This window comes from Macaca thibetana, chromosome 16 (genome assembly GCF_024542745.1).
Source record: "Macaca thibetana thibetana isolate TM-01 chromosome 16, ASM2454274v1, whole genome shotgun sequence".
Classification (NCBI taxonomy): Eukaryota; Metazoa; Chordata; class Mammalia; order Primates; family Cercopithecidae; genus Macaca; species Macaca thibetana.
The window spans coordinates 50,092,721-50,116,133 of NC_065593.1; the positions used below are offsets into that span (position 1 = coordinate 50,092,721).

General features: G+C 38.7%; 2 protein-coding genes across 3 annotated transcripts in view; one reads left to right on the forward strand and one right to left on the reverse strand.

Annotated features, from left to right (window-relative positions):
* LOC126938621 (eukaryotic translation initiation factor 1) overlaps positions 1–23,413 on the forward strand; it is a 1,120,764-nt gene that overhangs the window by 131,779 nt on the left and 965,572 nt on the right. The gene's annotated exons all lie outside the window — the stretch shown is intronic.
* SMARCE1 (SWI/SNF related, matrix associated, actin dependent regulator of chromatin, subfamily e, member 1) lies at positions 1,003–22,675 on the reverse strand. 2 transcript variants are annotated; one of them, XM_050762783.1, is made up of 11 exons: positions 20,783–22,675; positions 18,780–18,831; positions 18,560–18,603; positions 15,413–15,517; positions 10,462–10,542; positions 9,371–9,502; positions 8,908–9,079; positions 4,545–4,717; positions 3,947–4,048; positions 3,067–3,277; positions 1,003–1,274 (listed from the first exon to the last, which is right to left on the reverse strand). In XM_050762783.1, exons 2-11 carry the CDS (start codon positions 18,784–18,786, stop codon positions 1,066–1,068), a joined length of 1,236 nt encoding a protein of 411 aa, XP_050618740.1. In that variant the 5' UTR covers positions 18,787–18,831; positions 20,783–22,675; the 3' UTR covers positions 1,003–1,065. The 2 variants fall into 2 exon arrangements, with proteins under 2 accessions (XP_050618740.1, XP_050618741.1); XM_050762784.1 differs by lacking the exons at positions 15,413–15,517; positions 18,560–18,603.

Sequence of the window (23,413 nt, forward strand, 5' to 3'; positions counted from 1 at the left end):
TTTTTTTTTTTTATTACATTTGGACCTTTAAGAAACATATACCATCAGATATACCACTATTCAGTAAAAATCTATTCTAGTTTTTGGGAAGCATATGTGTCACAAACTATCTTGCTTCTAGTCTCCAAGACTTTAAGAGTTTATCAAAAAGGTGGGCTCTGATCTATGGGATCCCGAGCCTTGAGGTTTCGAATGTTCTGATTATTGTAAAACAATTTCAAGTGGATTAACTTAATTCCCAGCTGTTTTTCTTCAGAAATGGGCTAATCAGTTTGAATTATCTAGTCCATTACAAGAATATTAAATTCCTTGAGCTTTGTGATCTATTCTGTCTTTGGAAAACCTGGTAAAAAAGTAATTTTCTTTCTATACAATAAGGATGGATTTACCAGAACATACCCAATATTAATCATAACAAAAAGCAGTACAGATAATGTATATGTGCTGTGTTCACTTTAATGACCATTTCATAAGTAACTACTCTAACTATGGGGACTATTTCTGGATCAGTAAGATCCACGCGTAGTTGCAGGCTACACTCAACTTCTTAACACAACTCTTGGTATCTGACATTGATTAAAAGTAAAAAAGGGTAAGTGAACAAATACTTACTCATACATGATCACGTTTTTAAGAAGCTACCCTTTGCAGAAGTAAACAAGAGAGGAAACTTTCAGGAAGCTGTTGATGGGGATTGGGAAGGTTTAAAGCTATGGCTTTGGTAAGCACCCCAGTGAGCTGTAGGAAGGCATTGTAAGAGTAGATTCTGCAGCATCAAAGGATAATTCTCTAAAAGAGGTGGGTGTTTTCTCAATTAACCTAAATTCTGAGGCTTTCAGCAGTTGAGGGCTAGAAACAAGATCCAAAGAAAAGAGCCATCTTCACAACACTTAAGAAAGGTGACTGACTGTGCCATTAGGCTCATGATGCTAAATGGTCCAAAAGCCTTTGGTGGTGTGATATGGACAAGAAAAAAATTAATACACAAACCACATAACACCATTAAAACCAAAAAACATTTTTTCATTTAAAAAAGTATTTAGAACACATAAAACAAGGCAACATTTATTCTTTTTTCTCATCTTCTGGTATGGGATCTGTTGGTGGCTCCTCCACTGTTGCACTGTTGCTCTCCGAGCCAGTGTTACTATCACTGGTTCCTTCCTCTGCCATACTGTCGACCCCCTCCTGCCCACTCTCCTTGTCCTCAGGAGTAGACGTGCCTTCTTCACCGTTCTGTTGGCTCTCTGTCGTTTCTTCAAGGTGTGTCTCCTCTGTAATCACACATTTGTCACTGTCAGTTCCAAGATGAAATTCTACGCTAGTTAAGCTGACAGTATACAGCTGTGCTGTCCAATATGGTAGCCACTAGCCACATGTGGTTATTAAACCCCTGAAATGAGCCAGTGTGACTAAAGAACTTTTAAGAATGTTGGAACAATTTGGGTATGAAAAATCTACTTTTTAGCTGTAAATTAATGAAATTTATTAAATAAATGCAGATCAAATACTTCTGATGAAAATTTAGCTTCTGACTTGAGATGTCTATAAAAGTATAAAATATACATTGGATTTGAAGACTATTTAAAAAAAGGAAAGCTGATTTTAAAAATGTTCCTTCCGTGTTGAAATAATTTTATTTAATATATGTTGAATTAAATAAAACATACTGTTAAAACACTTGTTTGGCTTAACTTTTAAAAATATGTTACTAGTAGAAAGTGTAAAATTTCACATGTGACTTGCATTTTATTTCTATTGGACAGTGAATGAGCGTTAGTCTGTAGTGTTATGGATTAAACAAGGAGAAAGCAGTTGTAGAAATAATACAAGGTTGATCTTTTAGACACTTTGTTTAAAGTCATGCTGGGCTGTTTCCTGTAAGAAATTAAAAGCATGAGGTTTTAGCTCTAATAGTCTCAAACAATTTTCTTCAGGTTTTTTCCTTGAACTAGGAGGACAGAACCTGAGTAAAGACCTGCAAACCTTAAGCATAAGACATGCCCCATTCATAGATGCCAAAACAGAGGCAAACGACTGAGTGTTCGTCTAGTTGTAAAATTAGCAAAAATCAGTATTTTATTTTGCAAGCTTTTGTTTTAACCACAAAAATGTGCTCATGCTCCAAATTCATTAAGATGAATGAATTCACGTTCATACAAAACAGAAAGAGACTCAGATAGTGAAACTTAAAATATGACTATTTAAAATGTTAATCTGCTGGATTAAATTTTGCAGAAATACCTGGGAAAGATATCTATATTCCATTCATGTTTTCCAGATGGCTGTCATTTGAGTACAAAGTATGGCACTTGGAGGTTGTCATTTGAGAACCAAGTATCACTACTGTCCCTCCCACTTCTTTCAACGATGCTCCAGGAAGCCTTTGGTTTTGTTTTCCTTAACTACTTTTAGCTGAGTCCTGTTTACACAGTGTACTAGGCATTGTCAAAACAGTGCTATGAGGTAAGGTGATCTCAAAATTACAAGTGATGATCAATGTAATCAGTACTTTATGTAAGTTTTATTTATACAAGTTATTTTTAATTTTATTTTTTTACCTTGAGGGATGCTTTTAATCAGGAAAATCAGTATACCTAGAAGTAAGGGTTTTTCTAGGATAGAGCTGGCAATTTTTTTCTGTAAAGAGCCAGACAGAAAATATTTTAGACTTCGCAGGTCAGGCAGTTTTTGCTGCAACTACTCAACTATACTGTTTTAGCCCCAAAGCAGCCACAGACAGTATGTAAACAAACAAGTGTGGCTGTGTTCCAGTTTTATTTACAAAAACAAGTGATGGGCAGGATTGCCTTACAGGTATTACTTTGCAGAATGCTGTCCTAGGACACCAAAGACAATTAATCTTAACAGTAATAACCACATCTTGATAAATAATGTAAGCATTAAAGGTTAAAATTTTGAATGTCAGTATCATGTCAAATCTAGTACTCGGAATCACCCTCAGTGGCAGGTACCAGAATACCTGCACTTAGAAAGAAAAACCTAAATTAAAGACAGCCATACAAAGTCTTGGCACTTCCTTTGCGTTTGTTGCTAGTGGGTTACCTGTCTCCATTGGAATGTTCTCATCGTCTTTCTTCTCCTCGCCTTTGTTGGCTGCTTGTTCTTCCTCAGGAACGATGCTGCTCTGACTGCGCTCAGCTTGCTCTGCGGCCTCCTTCTCCCTTTCCTCCTGCCTTTTGCGGGCCTGTTCCTCTGCCTGTGCAATCTCAGCTGCAATTTTCTCCATATCCACTTCTACTTTCAGACCGCACAACTAGTCAGAAAAAAACAGAACTCGGTAATGTTTTTCCTTATAATTTCTGAGCCAGATATATTCTTTCAAAAGTTGGTTTCCTTGCCTATGAACTATATATATATCTATACACCTGTGTGTCTGTGTATGTGCGCAAAAAAATGTGGTTCTAGGTCTTCTCTGAGACTCTTGGGTCTACAAGAAAAGAAAACTGCTCTAGCAGTCATATAATATGGGATATTCCAGAGCAGCTGGTGAGGCAAAATAGTGAAAATTCTGGGGTATACATAAGGCTTCCATTTTACATTCTGGGCTACCAACTAGATTTCCTTGTCTGAATGCAAAGTGCAAACTATAAATTACATTTAATGAAGACATTTGATGAATAAATCACAATAAAATGAAAGTAGTTAATGACTGTATGGGAGTTTAAAATATCAGAGGGCTCTAGCATTTATAGGCCTAGTAGATATGCATATACTTCATGATATTTCAAATTTATTGCAATTTTGTCAAGAGAATGGGAACAATTTTATAAAAAAAAAAAAGATCTTACAGGTTTTATAGTAAAGTTAGCCCTGTTTCAAAGTGAACAACATTCAATAAAAATACTATTTTGGAAAAAAGAATGAGGAAAAGTAAAGTAACAGGTACGGTGATAAAAGTATAGTTAACATATTAAACAGATACCCTTTTAAGTTCATTGTTAAATGAATCTGTGCTTTCCAGGAATTTCCTCTTCTTCTCCTGGTGTCGTTCCTCTATTTGAAGAAGTTCAGCTTCTAGTTTTCGCTGCAAGACAGGATCAGGCTTTACAATCATATCTCCTGTTTTAATGGTTCATACTTTCAAACAGTGTACCAAATAATGTTTTGAACTTTAGATCATTTATTACATGAGTCTAGCTAAGATTTAAAAAATACAAAATGCAGCACAAAGAAATGATTATGATCAATAGGTAAATGTTAAAGAATACTGTTTCAGGCCTGAGCAATTCCTTTGGAAAAAGTATTTAGTAGAGCAGTAAAGACTGATAGGACGCCTCAAAATTCTTAAGTTCACATGTATTTCTTAACAAATATACCTTCCATTACAAGGTTCTATATTATAGTTTTTAATGACAAACTTATTAAACATTTGGGAAAGGTCCACTTCCTTAAACCTCTTCTCCAAATCAGGAACAGTTTAGACTGACATATTTAACAGGTACATTTAGGCATGGTGTAGGAATCATGTCAGCTGGGATTTGTGGTATAGGTCCATTTTATTGAAAGTTTTATGACTTTACCTGATGAACCATTAAGGACTGGACCTGCCGTTTGAGGACCTGCATTCTAGCTGTTGTGACAACTGACCGAACGTCTGGCACCACACTCTCACTAAGAATTTCACTGATGAGGCGGTGGTTTCTCTGGAAACGGGCGGTGGCTGTATGCTTCATTGAAAAGCCATCATCATAATCTGGAATGAACAAATTGTTCTGCAAAGTAGGTCACCAGTAACCATAAAAAGGAGTGTAACATGTTAACACTTAATTATCAAGGAACCATGGCCCTTGCTGGCCTAACAAGGGGACCTGACCAGCGTCATGGGAGCACTGGGCAGTTACTTGATAAAAACCATACAGAGGACGTAATGTGTTCACTGGCCAAGGTAGTAATTTATCTCACAGTCTTTAAGTGATGATGTGTGTCTGAGAAGGCTTTGGCTAAAACATAAATGAGATACAACATGTCTCTTCTGGCTTTGGAATCAATGTGAAGGCTGCATGTGATGGCAGTAATTGAAATTCTGCCCAATGTTTCACTTTCTTGGTAGTGACTTAAGGCATTTAACAACTAACGAACAACATATGAACTGGGCAGTGACTTTATGAAAATGCCAATTTGTAAAATTATCACAGCAGAGGAAACATCATCTCTAACAATATTCAGTTTCCTAGGCCCTCAAGAAATTTTATAGAAGAAAAATAAATGTTTTGATTCCAAATTTAATTTTTGTCAGTTTACACTTAGCCAGCTGTACGGGTCTGGTTTATATGCTTCTGTTTCGTTTTGTTTTGAGACAGAATCTCACTCCGTTACCCAGGCTGGAGTGCAGTGGCCCAATCTCGGCTCACTGCAACCTCCACCTCCCGGGTTCAACCGATTCTTGTGCCTCAGCCTCCCAAGTGGCTGGAATTACAGGCACATGACACCACGCCCAGCCAATTTCTGTATTTTTAGTAGAGATAGGATTTCACCATGTTGGCCAGGGCGGTCTTGAACTCCTGACCTCACATGATACGCCCATCCTGGCCTCCCAAAGTGCTGGGATTACAGGTGTGAGCCACTGCGCACACCCTATATGCTTATTTTTAATAGGTATCTAGTGTTTCCTTAATCTCAGTCTTTACTCTATCGCCTTCATAGTTTTTCATATATCTACTAACAGCCTGTACTATGGTTTACTTAATATTTTTCTTTAAACTAACTCATTTAAAAAAAAAAAAGCTTTCTCTGTAGCAATACATACAAAACAAATGCTCCTTTTTGACCCACTTAATCACCTCAGTGTCCCACCAGACAGGGAGGAACCATACTTGAGCAAACCTTGTTACAGAGGAAACCCTGTTACAGAGGAAACCCCGTTACAGAGGAGAAAGCCCGTTACAGAGGAGAAAGCCCGTTACAGAGGGAAACCTGTCACAGAGGGAACCCTGTCACAGAGGAAAGCCTGTCACAGAGGGAACCCTGTCACAGAGGGAACCCTGTCACAGAGGGAAGCCCGTCACAGAGGGAAGCCCGTCACAGAGGGAAGCCCGTCACAGAGGGAAGCCTGTTACAGAGGGAAGCCTGTTACAGAGGACACCCTGTTACAGAGGACACCCTGTCACAGAGGGAAGCCTGTTACAGAGGACACCCTGTCACAGAGGGAAGCCTGTCACAGAGGGAAGCCTGTCACAGAGGGAAGCCTGTTACAGAGGACACCCTGTCACAGAGGGAAGCCTGTTACAGAGGACACCCTGTCACAGAGGGAAGCCTGTTACAGAGGGAAGCCTGTCACAGAGGGAAGCCCGTCACAGAGGGAAGCCCGTCACAGAGGAAACCCCGTTACAGAGGGAAGCCTGTTACAGAAGGAAGCCTGTTACAGAGGACACCCTGTTACAGAGGACACCCTGTCACAGAGGGAAGCCTGTTACAGAGGACACCCTGTCACAGAGGGAAGCCTGTTACAGAGGGAAGCCCGTCACAGAGGGAAGCCCGTCACAGAGGGAAGCCCGTTACAGAGGGAAGCCCGTTACAGAGGGAAGCCTGTTACAGAGGAAAGCCTGTTACAGAGGGAACCCTGTTAGAGGCCTTTGTGGTGCTCCTATGTCAGTTTAGCACCTCTCTTATTGTCTTGCACTTAAGCAGTTCCTAAAATTCTCATTATCATAAATACTATAGCTAAAAACTGTTGTTTTTGTAAACAGTTAAAAAAATTACTTTTCTTTCCTTTTGAGTAATTCCTTTAGGAAATAAACTTCTGAAATTAAAACTATTAGGTAAGATACAGTTTTTTAAAAACTCTGTAATCTTTCTACTTTTTAAGAGTTTTTCACCTTTAGGGTTATATGTGGTATATCTGTGCTACGTCTGTCTAAGTTATCTGTTTTTGTTATTTTTTATTTTCTTCTTTCATTTATATGGCCCCAGTGTTGACCACAGATGGGGTAATAAGGTCTAAGAATTTGGGCTTGTTCTTCCTTGCATGTAAGTCATCTGCTTCCTTTTTTCGGGGAATGGCTTTTCTAATTATGATCTCATTGAACAGCTATTTATCCCATGAAGAGGCTCTCATTGAACAAAAGCCTTCATTGTCTTGTGTAGATAATTGCACATGCCCTCTTTTTTTTTTTTTTTGAGACTGGGTATTGCTCTGTCATCCAGGATGGAGGGCAGTGGCATGATCATAGCTCACTGCAGTCTCGAACTCCTGGGCTCAATTGATCCTCCCACCTCAGCCTCAGTTGGAGCAGCTGGGACTACAGGCACAAACCACCATGCCCAGCTAATTTTTAAGTATTCTGTAGAGATAGAGTCTTGCTGTGTTGCCCAGGCTGGTCTCAAACTCTTGGCCACAAGCAATCCTCCTGCTTTAGTTAAAAGTATTGGGATTACAGGCGTGAGCCATGGTGCCTGGTCATGTCTATCTTTTGATAGTCCTCTGTTAAAGAAGTCAGTAGCTGCTGTACTTCATGCAGATGCCACCTTTCTCTTATGTACATTTGACATACATTTCCACCTCCCAAGTCTTCCTCTAATCATTTTCATACTGGCATGCTAAAGACATTCTCATACTGGCATCTTAATTACTACCTGAACCTACTTACTAGCAACTTTAAGACCCACCCTTAAAGTTAAAAACATAATAGGCCCAAGTTTGAGACTGTTTCTGAGTGAATCTCTTCAGTCCTTCTGAATGTTCATGGTGTTAATGAAATCTTTAGTTATTTTCTACTTACGTTGCTAGCCTTTGTTTCCTCTTGTACTGACCCCCATCCTCCCAATATCTGTAGCCTGGATCATCTTCTGTATGTTTCTCTTGCATTAATCATCCCATTTGAGTAATTACAGTGTGAGGATGCTAGTGTGTCTTTAGCACTGCTGATTCTGTTTAACACTCAATACTGTTTCTATTCCATATTCTATTCTCTATAGTGTTACATTCCACTGTCTGTATTTATGAGAACATTTGACAATATTCCAGTCCATTATTTTAAAAAATGATTTCTGTTTTTCCCCACTTTTATCAACTTATTCTTGTCTTCAGGTGCTATTATTGCTTCCTCCCTCATTGATACCGTCTTTAAAGTTCTTATAGCCTTCCTCTTTGTTACTGCAACTTTAAGATGGGATCTTAAATCATTTTCCTGATGTTTTTGTCACTTGTAGCTAGAGCTTCTAACCTTTTGCACATCATAGCAGTACACAGAGAAACTGTTAGTATTTATACAGCACATTAAATATGTGGTTGAGTGTGTTCACACTGCAAATGGCTATCTCTGGGTCTCCTTGCAGCTTCAGACCCTGCCTGGCTGCACAAGACCAGAACAATCAGCACACCTGCTAACTACTCATACAGAACGGCAATTAGGAAGCTCTGCTATTCGTGTGCATGTATAAAATTTGTATGGGTGTACCCTCATGTACACCCATAAAAGTAGTAGCATGAGCTATATTTATACATTCTTATTGGATTTCTGAATTAAATGGAAAGGAAACTTCATAACGTTTCCACATACTCATTAGCTTCTCCCTTAAGAGCCTCTAATTCAGCGAATTTAGTGAACCAGTAAGAAAACAGGATATAACTAGAATGCATTTAGCTTTGTAAAAGCAGATGAGGCAAAATCCTGATTGTGATTTAAAAACCTTTCATGCATTTTGAGTACAAAGATTTTGATAAACAATAAATAATTTTTGCCATTTTCTGCACTCAAAAGGATATTTCTTTTTCTTGTGGGAAATTCACATACAAATCTTACTCAATATAAGCAAAATACTGAGGTGACACATAAATTATGCTTTCTTTTCCATTTAGGATAAGAAATAAAACACACCTAAGAGATTACTCATATCCTAACTCTCAGAGAAAGCATAAACAAAACCCCACTTTTTTTCTTTTACCATCTGGATCTTCAGCCGGCTGAATGCTCATGTACGGTTCCCCTTTCTCCATGCGAGACTGTCTCTGTCGACTTTCTTCCTCTAAAGCAGCTTCTGCACGACTTTTTGCATTTATGTAAGCAAGGTACGCGGGGGAATTATGATAGGCCTTCATAGATTCATTGTACTCTATCTGAAATTCAAATGTTTTTTGGTTTTATAATTAACATTTTACAGGTTATAATGCAGACTTATGTTATCTCATTTGAATATCAAAAGATATGATGTAAACAGGGTGTTCGGATAATTATCTCCTTTTTACAGACAAGAAATCTGAGGCCTTGAGAAATTGACTTGACTCAGGTAGACAAAGCCTCAGTACAGCATCAGCCTTCTGACCAAATCTTATGTTTCTTTTATAAATAGTAAGCCAGTGTTTTTGTACTTTACACATTATCTATCCCACTGTGAGCCCCTATCCTACCTTTTCTGCTTCGTATTCGTTTAAATATTCTTGTTTTTCTTCATCAGTGAGATCTCGCCACATGCCACCAATAATCTTGCCAATCTCCCACAACTTTAGGTCAGGGTTGGAAGCCTTTACTTGGTCCCAGACCTTAAAAAGAAAACAGATGAAATGTTAATACTGATGTCTAAATGTATAGACCTTTAAAAATGCTTTTTAATATGGAAACTTTTGAACATAAAAAGCAGAGACAACAGTATCAAATTTCTATGTACTCATCAGCCTACTTCAACAATGATCAACGACTGACCAACCTCAGGTTATCTTTGCCCTACTGGATTATTTTAAGATAGATCTCAGACATCATGTCACTCACTTATAAATACTTCAATGTGATATGCAAGAATATCTCCAATCACTACAGACACTTAAGATGAATTACTTCAATAACACAGTCTATGTCACTAAAAGTTCACGTGAACTTAGAAGTGCTTAATTTGCATAACACAATACATCATATTATCAAAAACGAATGTAATAGTCAAGATCAAAAGGTTTACAATTTCTAGATAGTAGTTATAATGCTCTGCCTTTTAATAAAGATATTGGCTATTTTTTTAATTTTAAGAGTAACGTAAGTTCATCACCAAAAAAAAAAAAAAAAAAAGGAAAACTTGAGGAAAAGAAAATAAAAACTACCATAAGCTTACTGCTTAGAGATAACCACTGTCTTCTGTGTTTTCCCCCTTCAAACTAACATATGGTTGCCATTATTTTTATAAAAATGAGATATTAATTCATGTAGTTTTGTAGTCCTCCTTCACTTAATATTTTCCTCATGTCATTAAATATTCTCCAAAAGACATGACTTTAATGGCCACAGAACATTCTATCTTAAGGATTTTAACAGTTTATTTAATCATGCTCCTCTTGTTGGATTTTAGTTCTGGAATTCTGAAATCAGAACTAATTGCCTTAAAAACTGTATTTTTTTGGTCCTTTCCTCCGAATATGCACAGAAAAGCTGGCTAAGCCAATCTAAAATTGGATGCAAAGAAAGAAGCAGCAAAGACAGTGTCCTCATTCCTTTCCAGGTCCTAAGCGCCTACCTTTCTGCTGTACCTCATGTAGGGCATCAGCGGCTTATCTGGTGGCTTTGGGGGTTTTGGAATCGTAATACCAGAGGATGCCTACAAAAGAGTTAAATACATTCATTATTCAGCTGTAAGGAGTTCACCGGCAAACTGAAAAGAGAGTCCCTTAAAAAATTCTAATGCGCCTTTCTTCTACTCGTCCAAATATTTTCTCCACTGAAAATAGCTATCACTGCAAATTCAGAAATGTTCAAAAGAAAATGACTTTAAGCGCAAACTTTTTAAATGTTTTACTTAGCAGTTTATTGCCAATGCTTTGACAACCTGGCTGCAGGAACAAATAAAATATTACATAGTAACCCATACATTGAAAATATATGGTTATATATCAACCGTCTCACATTCAGGACATTACCTGGCACCCTCTCATTCTGCTCAATTACCATTACACATACAGTCAACACTTGATTATCTGCAGCAGGATCTGAACCCTTAACACTTACCATTCTCACACTGTCTACAGGGGCCTTAACCTATTAGCACTATGTCAGGAATGTACTCCCAATATCACCACAAAAACAACTTCTCAGGTTCAAAAACAATTAGTGAAATAACAAACCACTTTACCTCCTTTGCCAGGCTAGAGATTTTATTTCTCTTAAGGTTCTGTCTGTTACCTAGTGGTTTTCTTGTAAAGGGGAAGGAGAAGTGTGAATGAAAGTCACACCTTTTTGTGTCCTTAGTCCTAATCACAGTGTAAAAGCAAACAAGTTTATCCGGAACAGAGAAGTGGCAGATATGGGGCCTGATTGTTATTTTTGAGGTGTTGTATCAAGAAGTTCCATTCCATTAAAAATGTTTGGTTTTATGGGAAAGACAGAGGAAAAGGAAAGATGTGATGTGCAGGAAAAGACAGACAGAAGAAAAGGAGGGGGAGGGAAGACTGAAAAATATTTTTTAAAAAGGTAGAGCAAAAATAGGTGAGAGAAAAAATAAAAAAAGGAGAGAGAAAGATAAAGTGATCAGTTTTTCCTGTGGTCTAAAGTCTAGGTGAGATTCCAGACAGCTTCTGGTAGACCACCCAGATAACACCCATCTAAAAGTATTTATTTCTGAACTTTTTAGTCTCCTCTTAATATACATGACTGCATTTGATTAAAGACCCAGAATAAGAAAAATCATTGCTATTTCAGACAATTTGCAAATTTTCAGGAGATCTCCTCTGATATTGACTCTCCCTGCTAGGCTGGAGAAATGAAGTGCTGGCTTTATTCTAATTATCAAAAGACAGGATTGGCAAATCCTTATAAGAAAACTAAAGTAACATTTTGTTCGCTTCCCCTTCTGTTGTTGCTATGATAAAACCCCAGAGATACTCCTCCACTCTGGGCTGGGACCCCAATCATAACCTTATTTTTCATTTGAGGGCTCAGGGATTAGCATGTTTCTATCCTTTTCCACTATGATCAAGAAATGTTTCCTCTTCCTACAAGGGTCTCTCTCCATCCCTGTAACTCTATTTCTTCATATATGAAGTTATTAGAAAGCATTTCGCCTTGGAAGCAGTATTTCCTCTCTTTCCATTCCTTCCATGCATTCTTACTACACCTCATGCTAGTGCCCAGGTAGACAGACACTGTTTTTGGCCAGCAGTGGGTAAGAGAGTAAGATGGCCAGGGGGCATGGAAACTATCAAAAGTGGTGGGGTAGCAGCCAATAAAGGGAAACCTGTATCAGGGTTTGTACAAGTTCTTTTAAGGGGAAAGGGAATTCCTATAAGACTAACCTTACGGATTCAGAGGAACAGACACACACAAGTCTGCTTCTTCACACATAGTTATTAGAAAGCATTTCCAACTCATATCCAACACAAACCTTCAGAATTCCATGAAATGGGTTACAAATAAGGTTGGAATTGTGCCCATAATTGAGGTGGTTAAGACTACTGTCAAATTTTTTTTGAAATTAAAGAGGTAAAGAATTCTAAAATGCCTATGCTTTCGAGCTTTAAGTATGAATTAAAACACTTTAAAAACATAGTAGTATTTGCTTTGATATTTTTCAAAGAATCACATTTATATTAATGGATTTGCTATTTCTCTTCCTTTCTCCCAAAGAAAGGTACACATATCATCTATATATTGAGACCAGTCAACTTACAACAAAAAAACCCAAACTAAAAAAACACCCCAAAACAATAATAAAGTTAAAATTCCAGATGGTTTGCAGGATAGTAAAGATTTATATCATTACACACCTCCAATTTATTTAATGTCTCAGACAGACATCTTTCTACAATGTCTTAAACATTTCTGTAAAAAAAGTTGAACATACTTTAGACCCTTTCTGGATAAGATTCAATTGTAAACAACCACTGTTTTGCTGTGCTGTAACCTTCTGTCGGGTGTGTGAAATGCGAAAATCTGTTGTTGGCTCTTTCAGTGGCCTATGGCTATGCTTTTGGAGAATGTGTTTCCATTTTTGAACTGTTTCTTTCCTTGCTACTATCAGGAAATCCACCTCTAGCAGCAACTCTCTTCAATTTTCTGCTTTCAATTTCCAATGGAGAGGTGGGTAGAACTGGGCTTACAGAAGAGCAAGGTCTTAGGAAATCACCTATGAATAAAATTCATGATTTTGTGAAATTTATCTTGGCTACTCAGTTTTTTGTTGTTGTTTCTTTTGTAATTCTCAGCTGTTTCTCTAGCAGGAACTTATTTAAGAGCTTTCTTCTGGGACAGAATTTCTATTAATGTACAGAAACAGGCTATTTTTAAAGACATTTTTGTCTCAATGTGTTTTCACACCTATACTTAAGAGAATGCTAATCATCATCTGAATGAAGAACTGACTAGGAATGAATTCCATCTTGTAGCTATCATAAGCACTCCAAAAGGTCTTGACATGCTATATAAAGTATTTACTGTCTGAGAACTATCCAAGTATACCGGAGTCACCAGGGAAACCCAATGTTCTCTACAGCCTACCAGAAGCTACTGGACAGGGCTTCACAGACTCATGAAAGCCACTAACACAATATGCACACAATAATACCAAATGGGAGCTTCTCCTCACCCCCAAAAGTAATGCATAACTAGGGTCACAATGCTTTTATGAAAATCAAAATGCTTTTATTATGGTCAAAATCAGAGCCACTGAGTCCTAACAGCTTAAACTAGATATAGAAAACAGGGCAAGCAGTGTAAAACCTCCACATTTTCTAGGCCCTTCTTCATATAGCAGTTTGATTACACTTCAACCTGGTGTTAAGAGGACAATAATACAAAGTAAATCTCCACAAAGGACCAAAACACCAAATTTTCCATGCCCCACACCTCTCTATACTTCATCTACCATGTAGCTAGTGTCCACACCAAATGCTCAGTTCTTAACATTCGCCAAGAAGGAATGAGAAGAAACAGATGAGTGATTTCAGATAGGGAGTGCACTTTCTCTTCCTAGTCTCCATCGAACAATCTCACATTTTTAACAGAGAATCCCCCACAGCCACATCCAAGTTAAGAACAAAATGCTTACACAAAACCAAAAGACAAATTATTGTAATATTATAGTTACCATTTGTATTCCATTAACATAGATAATCAAGAGGTGACTGTATAGAGCTATTAAATGCAATCATTCTTGTTTACTGCCCGTGAAAAAATTTCTGCATTAACATGAAGATCCAAGATTGATTCTGTTCATTGTTTAAATTAAAATGTTCTTTATTATCTGCAAACCTTGCCACCCATTACACTTGTGAAACAACACGTTTAGGCCAGGGAAAAACATGTATTGATGCACATAAAAATTGTATGCATTGTGAAATGCATACATACACACACTTTGTCAGAATTCTTTTCAGATACCATGAAATATGCATGGCACATAAAACTTGATATGCTTATGAAGTACAAATTATGCAGAAACAATGAAAAATTTAGACAAACAAAACCTATCAAGCTAAGCAATATGCTTATCAAGATAGACATTCATTTGATAGCTACAAACTTTCAGTTCTAGCTTGACTACAGGGTGAGAGGGCTTTTTTGAAGTTACATTAATAGAAGGCACTTGTTATTTACGAATACAGCAAACAAAAACCAGATATTAAAAACTTTACAGCCATTCTGGGTTGTATAAATTCTCAGCAACACTACATTCCAATGTAGTATTTGACTTTTGGATTTTTTATCTTTAGTAAGTCATTTTTATAATTATTGGCTTTTTTGGCACTTAAACTTTTTTGAATGAAATTTAAGATGATTCTAATTTTGAAATCTTAGGCTGATCATTTAAATGAAACATCCTAAGTTTCAGAAATCATATCTCTTATACTAAGGATTAGAAATGCACTTCTCGTTGTACGTATCTAGTTTGATACTTCAAATTAATTTCATTCAATCTTCATTCTGCATTTCTTTGAGGTGACATTAAAACGTTTTTCTCTTTTTCACTGTAGAGCAATGAGTCTCAGTTAGAAGGTCAACTATTAAATCCAAAAGACAAATAACTATGGGTAGGGATTCAAACTGGTATACCAGCCAAAAGCGTTCCAGCCCTGAAAAAGCCAGGTCTGAAAGCCCAGCCTTTACTAGAAACTGAATCCTTGAGACTAATGCCAATCACCTTATAAAAACGAAAAATACTCTTTATGCCAAAAAGGGTATTTTTACCAGAAGAAATTCTGTTTGTTTACATACAGTATAAGCATCAAGTGCTCAAGGCTTTATCCCTACCAACCACCAAACAGAATGGATTTTTCTTTTCTTCCATATACATTCCAGATCTCACTATTTATTTTTTCAGTGTGAGATGCTACAATGAATGTTGAAAATAGTCAAAAAGCTAGGTTAAAAAAATTTTTTTAAATGGCTGTGCTTATGATTCAAAAAGACCTAATTCTGAAGGCATTTCTGGTCAATTCCAGTTGTTTGCCGGATGCTGTAATAGTTGATTCTCCTACCGTGACCCGGCTGTTGGTGCCCGGGTTCCCTCCCAGCCTGTAGTTGTTGTAGGCGAGATGACTGTATGGATTGTATCCCACAAACCCTGGTGTGCTGGGCATTTGCTGATGGAAACAAATGAGACAAAAACACGAATGAGAAATGAGCTCAAACGAGGAAAACACAGAAATGAAAAATGATCTGCATATGGCATGCAAAAGCAACCTGAATTTAAACAAGCAATGATGTGTTGTAATTGTTCTTTTTTTCCACTGAGGAAATTAAATATTTTTCTTTCATTGAGAAACCTGTCTGCAGTGTCTTTTGGTTGTTTTTCTCTTTCTTTTTTGCAGGGACTGGGGGTGTTTGTGTGACTGTGAATGTGTGTTGTGTTTCTGGAGGAAAGCAATACACTGAAGTGTTTAAAACATTCAGGATTTACTTTATGGTCAACAACAGGATATAACAACTTAGCAATATATGAAGACTGAGATAGGAAGGCTTAAAGTGTGATAAACTAGAACTCTGAAAACACTACATGCAAAACAAAACACAATTTATTTGACATGTGGATGCCACCAATGTATTCATCTACTAAAAACAAAAACAAGAAATGGATCTGATTTCAAAGACAGTTTTAAATCATTTTATATAATGTGAGAAATGAGAAGAGACTCAAATCGGGAAGCCAGGATTTGTCAATTGAAAAGAACATATGCTGGATTTGATGGATGTCACATACATGATTTAAAACAAAGACTTGTAAGAAATGCATGGATTTCATTCTGGGGTACTATCTGATCTTTTTAACCCAGTCATTCTTTTATAGGATTTCTCTTCCATCTCTTCTTTGATCCATCTTCCACAGGTCAATCATGAAAACATTTCTGCATTTAGTCTCAATGTGATCTACTTTTCTAGTTGATAGACTTGAATTTTCTTTTTTCATCTAGTTTCCTGATAGCTCTCACCCTTTCAAAACACAACTGCTCATTTCAGCAACAGAACTCTTGGTTTTTGTGAATTATGTGTTGATGTAATCACAAATGGGCTCTTATATAGCAGTGGCCTTGGGGCTAATACAATGACACTCAATGTTCATGAGAACCAAGGCATAATGTATAGAAAGAATATAGTAGAGAGAGACCAAAATTCGGGTATTTTACCTTGTAAAGCTCAATCAAAATATGTGACAATTTCATTTTTACATGCAATTAACAATATCGGTCCTTAACTGTATAATGTAAAATACACTTAACACATTCCAACTAAGCTGTAGCTGTTACAAAATAAACACAATTTCCTAAAACATGTCGCTGCACATATCCTTAGTACCCAAAAGAAAGACATTTAAGCAGATATTACATTTGATACTCTTTAGGAGAAAAGAGAACGGCTGATCAATTTCTAGTCTATACAGTTAGAAAAGACGCAAATTAAGCATATTTAAGTAGGCAAAACACAGATGAAGTATCAAAGGCATGAAAGAAGTGTATATTACTTGGAGTGGTACATTTGGGTGGCGGAAGTGATAGTGGTGATAGTGTTGGTAGTGGTGGTGATGGTGGTGGTGGTAGGAGTAATGGAAAGAAGGAAGGAGAATAATTAATTTAGTATCCATTCTGTTGGATGTTTTAATCCTTAGTTTTCTATATTTTGTGTGTTAACGTGAAATTATAATGGCACAAAAATATAACTAAAGAAAGGCAAAAAAAATCCTTTTTACGCATAGTAAGTTATAAGGGGACACTTCATTTTTGAAATATTTTAATCTCAAAAAATCAAGTTTGTCCTCAAGATATGATACATTGTCAGAGGCAGTATTTATGTCAAAATGACACCTTCAAAGTTTGCATAAATAATAAGAATCACTGTTCAACATTATGAGGCAATAATGTTATAAAAATAAGGGAACTAAAAAAAAAAAATGGAAAGCAAAACATTATAATTATACCATTTCCAAAGCTGAAGTACATGGTTAGCTCTTTGAGGTCAGAATCTCAATTGTTCAGCTCCACCTGTATAGCCACTAGCGGAATGCCATGGAGATGGTCATAACAAATGTTCTTTGATTTAAGAAAGAAAAGAAACCAAGCACAGGACTTTACGGTCTACTGGAATTAACTTTAGAGCCTGTATATAATATAAATTGAAATGAGAACATATGGTACAGTATCTCTTTTTAAAAGTATCTCACTAAAGAAAAACAAATTGTTGATAAATGTAACTAAAACATATATCTGAGGGTTAGTAAATATGAATAGTTTTCTAGCGGAGAAAACAAAATTACACAAGGACCTAATTAGTAGTGAAAAGTAGACTAGCCTGAAATTTAGGTAGTAGGGGGTATGGAAGGAAGGATTAATATTAAAGAACTAATTTGTAGAATTTGGTCATGTTAACAGTGTTTTTAAAAAAACAAACAAAACCCCCCTCCCAAAAAACCAACAAGGAAGCCATTTCAGCAAGACCTGAACAGTTACTGCTAAATCTGTTTTGTAGGTTGGAAAATTATTTTACATGCTGACCAAGCTGGGCCAGAGCTTGCTGGATGAAAAACATGTTCACAACTACTTTTTAAATACCTCAAAACATACATACTTCCAAACCAATAAAATATAATTTATGGAGTGGAAAAAGATTCAATAGCAAGATCTGACCCACAGATAATGAAATCTTTACTTGAACAGCTTGAAAATACTTACAATGAGTATAGTTTCAGAAGCTTTATTGTTTAATATGAAAATTTTATAGAGAGACAAGAAAGGAGAGAAAAACATAACCAGTTGAAGGTTAGGTTTAACAAAAAAGCCAGAATGAGCATTCATTCAGTAACAACTTAAAGACTCTTAATAGTGAAGATTAATAAGAAAGAAATGGTAAAACTTTCACTTATTTCCCATTTACAAAGAAAAAAACAAAACAAACTGAGCATAGGAGGTTGGAGTTTTACAGTATTGTTTCTTTAAATGTTGGGGTTGGTTCAAGGAAAGATGCAAATAATTATTTTATTTAGTAGGAAATGCTTTTTTTTTTTTTTTTTTTTTCTTTTAAGCTGAATTTCATCCTGTTGCTGTGATGATTGAGTGACTGTCACTGGAAGACATCTGGGTTTTTGTATCAAGGCCAGACTTGGCTATTACATTAACAAGAAAATTAAAACTTACTGTTGCAGGAGCTGGGGTGGGAGGTGGGGCATAAGATGGTCTTTCTGTTTGAAAGAAAATAAATAACTTCTTGTAAACAACTGAGATATAATACTATGCAACAAAACTACCAATGGTCCTGTTTTGAAGAAAAAAAAATGAGAGTATTTTGGAATTCCCACTTGCTAGGGCATTAGTCTCTTATTAACATAGATCGATAAATATAAAAATTGAAACTTACTTGACATTTTGGAAGATTAAGTTCTCAGTTCCTTAAGAATGAATCTGAGACACTAAAATAAAAAAAAAAGGAAAAAAAAAGAGAATCAAAACTCAGCAAGCATACGAGAATGTTTTCCTAATGAATAGGGTAATTTAATTGGTATTTCTGAGTAAAATTACTTCACCTTAATTCCTAGTAATTAAGCCTTTTGCATATTTTAACTAGTTCTTATAGGAGATTTGGTTGATTAGAATTAAATGACTAAAATAAAGTACTGGGGATATTTAGAAATGTACTTTCAGGTTTTTTCTTGGGATACTAAGCTACCTCTTGTATGGAAAACATTTTGCTGACGCCATGTAAACATTTCATCGGACTGATACAAGGATGAGAATACAAAGTGATGTATTAGAGTCCAACCCAACAAGGCCTACCAGATACTGACAGCTCCTTGATCAGCAACTGTACCATGTTTTTGGGATAACAATTTTTATTAAAATTGGGCAGCATTTTATTCCTGGAAGCAGTGCAAAAGGTAATTGGTATGACAATGAACTTCGCATTCTCTTAAGAGTGGTAAATAGCTTCATAAATGCTGGGAATAAATTTTGAGAGTCTACCTGAAAAATTCTTATTCACCCTTCACGGCCCATTTCAAAATTTTTCTCCTCAATGGAACTTTCTTGATACATTACCTGGGCAGAATTAATTGCTCCCCCATCTGTATTCCTATACAGTTTACACAGATCTATGATATTATTATAACTTTTTTTAACTTGTCAATATGGCTAGATTGTATGCTACTTGGAAACAGGGACCATGGCAGGACCCAGCTCAATTCTTAGGAAATTTTTTCCTAGTATTACCAGCTCACAACATAATCAGGCACATGTGAGCTTGTTCTTTACATCAACATACATCACAAATAGTGAAGTACAAAAAGACAAAAATTCATCTTTAGAAAGAAGGCAAATAAACTTCTATGACTATTGGAGGTATTTGCATCTAAAGTTATGTGGAATAGATCCGATTTTTCACTTCTATTACTCATTTTAAGGAAATTCCCTGGAGCGTAAGGAATGAGTCCTGGTGTGGAAAGAAACAGTTCATTTTCTCAATGGTCCAACCTGAGTCTTTCCCTCTTAAAGAACAGTCAGAAACCTTTGACTCTGGTGTAGATTTCCTTTCTGCTCACATTAAGGGAGCTGTCAACATCCAGCAGGCCTCGCTGCAGGGCACCCTGACAACTGCCATAAGCTAAGCTCCCTGTACGTTATACTTCATTGTTAATGCTTTAAAATTATGGTTCTCCTTTGCTAGAACATAAAATTTAAGAGTGGGCTTGTACATTTGTCCACCGTTGGATCCATCCTTGGTGCCTGGCATAAAAATAAATACCCGATAAATATTTGTTCAAGAAATACTTCATACGGGGTAGGCTTATGACCCTATTTCGCTTAACAGTCACAAGTACTTGATATGTACAACTATCCCCACTTTACAGATGAAACAAGGGAGTCTCGGAGAGTCTAAACAACTTGTCTGAAGCCATATGCAGCCAGGAAGTGCCAGAGTTGGGTTTCAAACCCAGGCCAAACTATTTCAGAGCGCTGCTCGTCTCCATAAGCCACATCTTGAGTCCTCAGGTCGCTGCCTCAACCAATGGGGGAACCTTATTCCTGGGGGTGAGAACCACGGACTTGCCTCGCCCGCGGGCTTCCTGAGGTCACTCTCATTGTCTTGGAGAACGTACTTTACTAGCAACTCCCCTAAAATGGGGTATGCACAGGTGCTTTGACCAATTTCGGGTGACCGGCCTTGCCTCCAAGGAGGGGGCCCCAGATGGGACTCCCTTCCAACCCTTGCTCTGCTAGGCCTCAAGGAGGCCGCAACCGGCTCCCGGCTGTGGCCCCACGGCCAAGCCTGAACCCCAGCAACCCCCGGGAACTCGGAGTTCAGCCAAGCGGGGACACCACGACTTGCCCCCACCGACCCGGTCCGGCCCACTTGGAAACACTCACCCGCGGGCAGAAAAAGCGCCCGCAGCTCCGGCTTCGCTTCCCTTTGTCCCGCGCACGCCCCGCCCCTCGCGTCCGGAGCTTCCGCACTCGCACTTTCCACACTCTTCTTAATTTTTTTTTTTCCGGGCCCCACCCGACCCTCTTTGGAAAAAATAAACCTTCTAGTGAGGATGCGGTGATGCTTAGCACACTCCGGGGTTTTTTTCAGGCCCCATTGGTTCCTCAAAACTCTCCGAATTTGGATACTTTCCTAGCCGGGCGCCGATTCGTCACGGCGAAGAGGGCCGAAGAGAACCGACCGCGGGATAGGCCTGGGTTTAGCGGCTGTGAGGAGCTGGAGCGGCCGCAGCGACCGAGGAGGTGGCGGGAGGCGCCGGGCCTTGCGGAGGGGCGGTGGGGGCTGCAGTGGGAGACGGCGGGAGGCACTCAGCGCGAGGTCGCGGAACCACTGTGGCCGCGCGCAGCTCGGCCAGACTCCGGCTGAGCCCGCCCCTGGAGGGGCCCTTCCCGACCCGGGTCTTTCCTTTCGGCTGTGGGCCAGAGTCTACACTTCACTATGCCGGGGATGGAGGTGTGGAGGACTCGCTTCGCGGCGTTTGCGTCCTCGCAGACGCCTCGCAGGACTTCCTGCCCTCACGGCACGGTAGTAGCTTTGGCGAAAAGCAGTACGAGTTTTGCAGTTTTTCCAAGCGCTTTTAGGGTGTAATCGTCCCAGGTTTCTGAGCCAAGGCCCGGAGAGGTTGACCCTCTTGCAACAGCTTGTGTGTCCTTGCAGCGCCGCGGGTGCCACCTGGTCTCCGCCCCAAAGCTGCCTTGGCTCCTTCGGTTCCCGCCAGCGGGAACGACCGACCCCACTTTCAGCTTAAACTCATCTGTCCTTCCGGATCCAGCTCAGAGGTCTCTTTGTGATGCCCTCCAGGAACTTCCCCCGCTAGTAATCCTTCCTTTGTATTCCCGTGGCTCTTTGATAATAATGACTGGAGTCCTGAACCTGACCCTTTGTATCGGACCGTGTTTGTCATCTCTAGTGCTTTATGAAGGCCTTGAAAGCAAGGTTCAGCCGTTTGTATTGGTCATCTTCCCCTTGCCAGTGCCTACGAAGGACTTGACTCATTCACTGTTAGACGCTCAGTAAGTGTGTATTGAGGCAGCCCCCTGTGCTACTCCGGGACTCTTTCCACTACATCATGAGTATGTTGGTTTACCAGATGGAGTGAGTAGCCTTCTCTTTGGATACATAAACACCTGACGGATATTGTGGGCCACTGTGGAGGAGAATGAACAGATGGGACCCCTGACCTGTCGTTACTTGAAAACAGTTGACATTTAGAGAGAGAGGCTGAATTCTTGGGCTGCCCTTAGCCCTCATCCTGAGTGTGCCAACAGGGAATAGAAGCATCTCTAGTCTGCAAAGCCAGGAACAAGTGCTGCTCTGTCCAATTTATCCAATATTGTTATACTCATGAATAGAGATTAATGAATTGAAGAGCATATTCAAGAGAAAGACTAAAGGAGAGGTTGTCTGCCCTGTGGACAGGCAGCTTGAGTGGTGCTTGAGAAAATGTACATGAAATTGCTTTTTAAAAAATATTCACGCGTGTAGTCCCAGCACTTTTGGGAGGCCGAGGTGGGCGGATCACGAGGTCAGGAGATCGAGACCATCCTGGCTCACACTGTGAAATCCCGTCTCTACTAAAATTACAAAAACAAAATTAGCCGGGCGTGGCGGCGGGCGCGTGTAGTCTCAGCTATTGGGGAGACTGAGGCAGGAGAATGGCATGAACCCAGAAGGCGGAGCTTGCAGTGAGCCGAGATGGCGCCACTGCACTCCAGCCTGGGAGACAGAGCGAGACTCCGTCTCAAAAAACAAACAAACAAACAAAAATATATATATATATACACACACACACATGTATACACACACACACAAATATATATATATGCATCAGGGACATGTAAAGGATTAATGTACGATACACGAAGGCCTCGGAAGGGATTCCAGTACATTCTTTTTCTGGTTTTACCAAGCAACTCCAGCCTGGTTTCTTCCCTGCCTTTGGGATTATGGTGGGGGGACTGGGCAAGTGCAGTGCTGGGGAGGCGCTGTGTGTTGTCCCCAGGCAGTCCTCTGAAGAAAAACTGCAGGTTTTGAATGTTAGGAATAAAGCACACTATAGTAGGAAAGGGATGGCCCACAAACGGAGAAAAGGGAAAGGAGGGGACCTAAGTGGAGCAGTGACATTGTCTGATACACTTTGTCACTGGGCTTCTGCTCAAATGTCACCTTCTTAGTAGGTGTTTCCTGACCTCTTTAAAATTGCAGCTCATTCCCCAACCCCCAGTGTCTGTTCATGGCCTGTTCTTTACTTTTTGTGTAGTACTTATCGCTACCTAACATACTATACATTTTATGAATTTATTTTTTCTTTTTCTTTTTCTTTTCTTTCTTTCTTTTTTTTTTTTTTTTTGAGACGGAGTTTCGCTCTTGTTGCCCAGGCTGGAGTGCAATGGCACGATCTTGGCTCACTGCGACCTCCGTCTCCCGGGTTTAAGTGATTCTCCTGCCTCAGCCTCCCAAGTAGCTGGGATTACAGCATGTACTACCACAGCTGGCTAATTTTGTATTTTTAG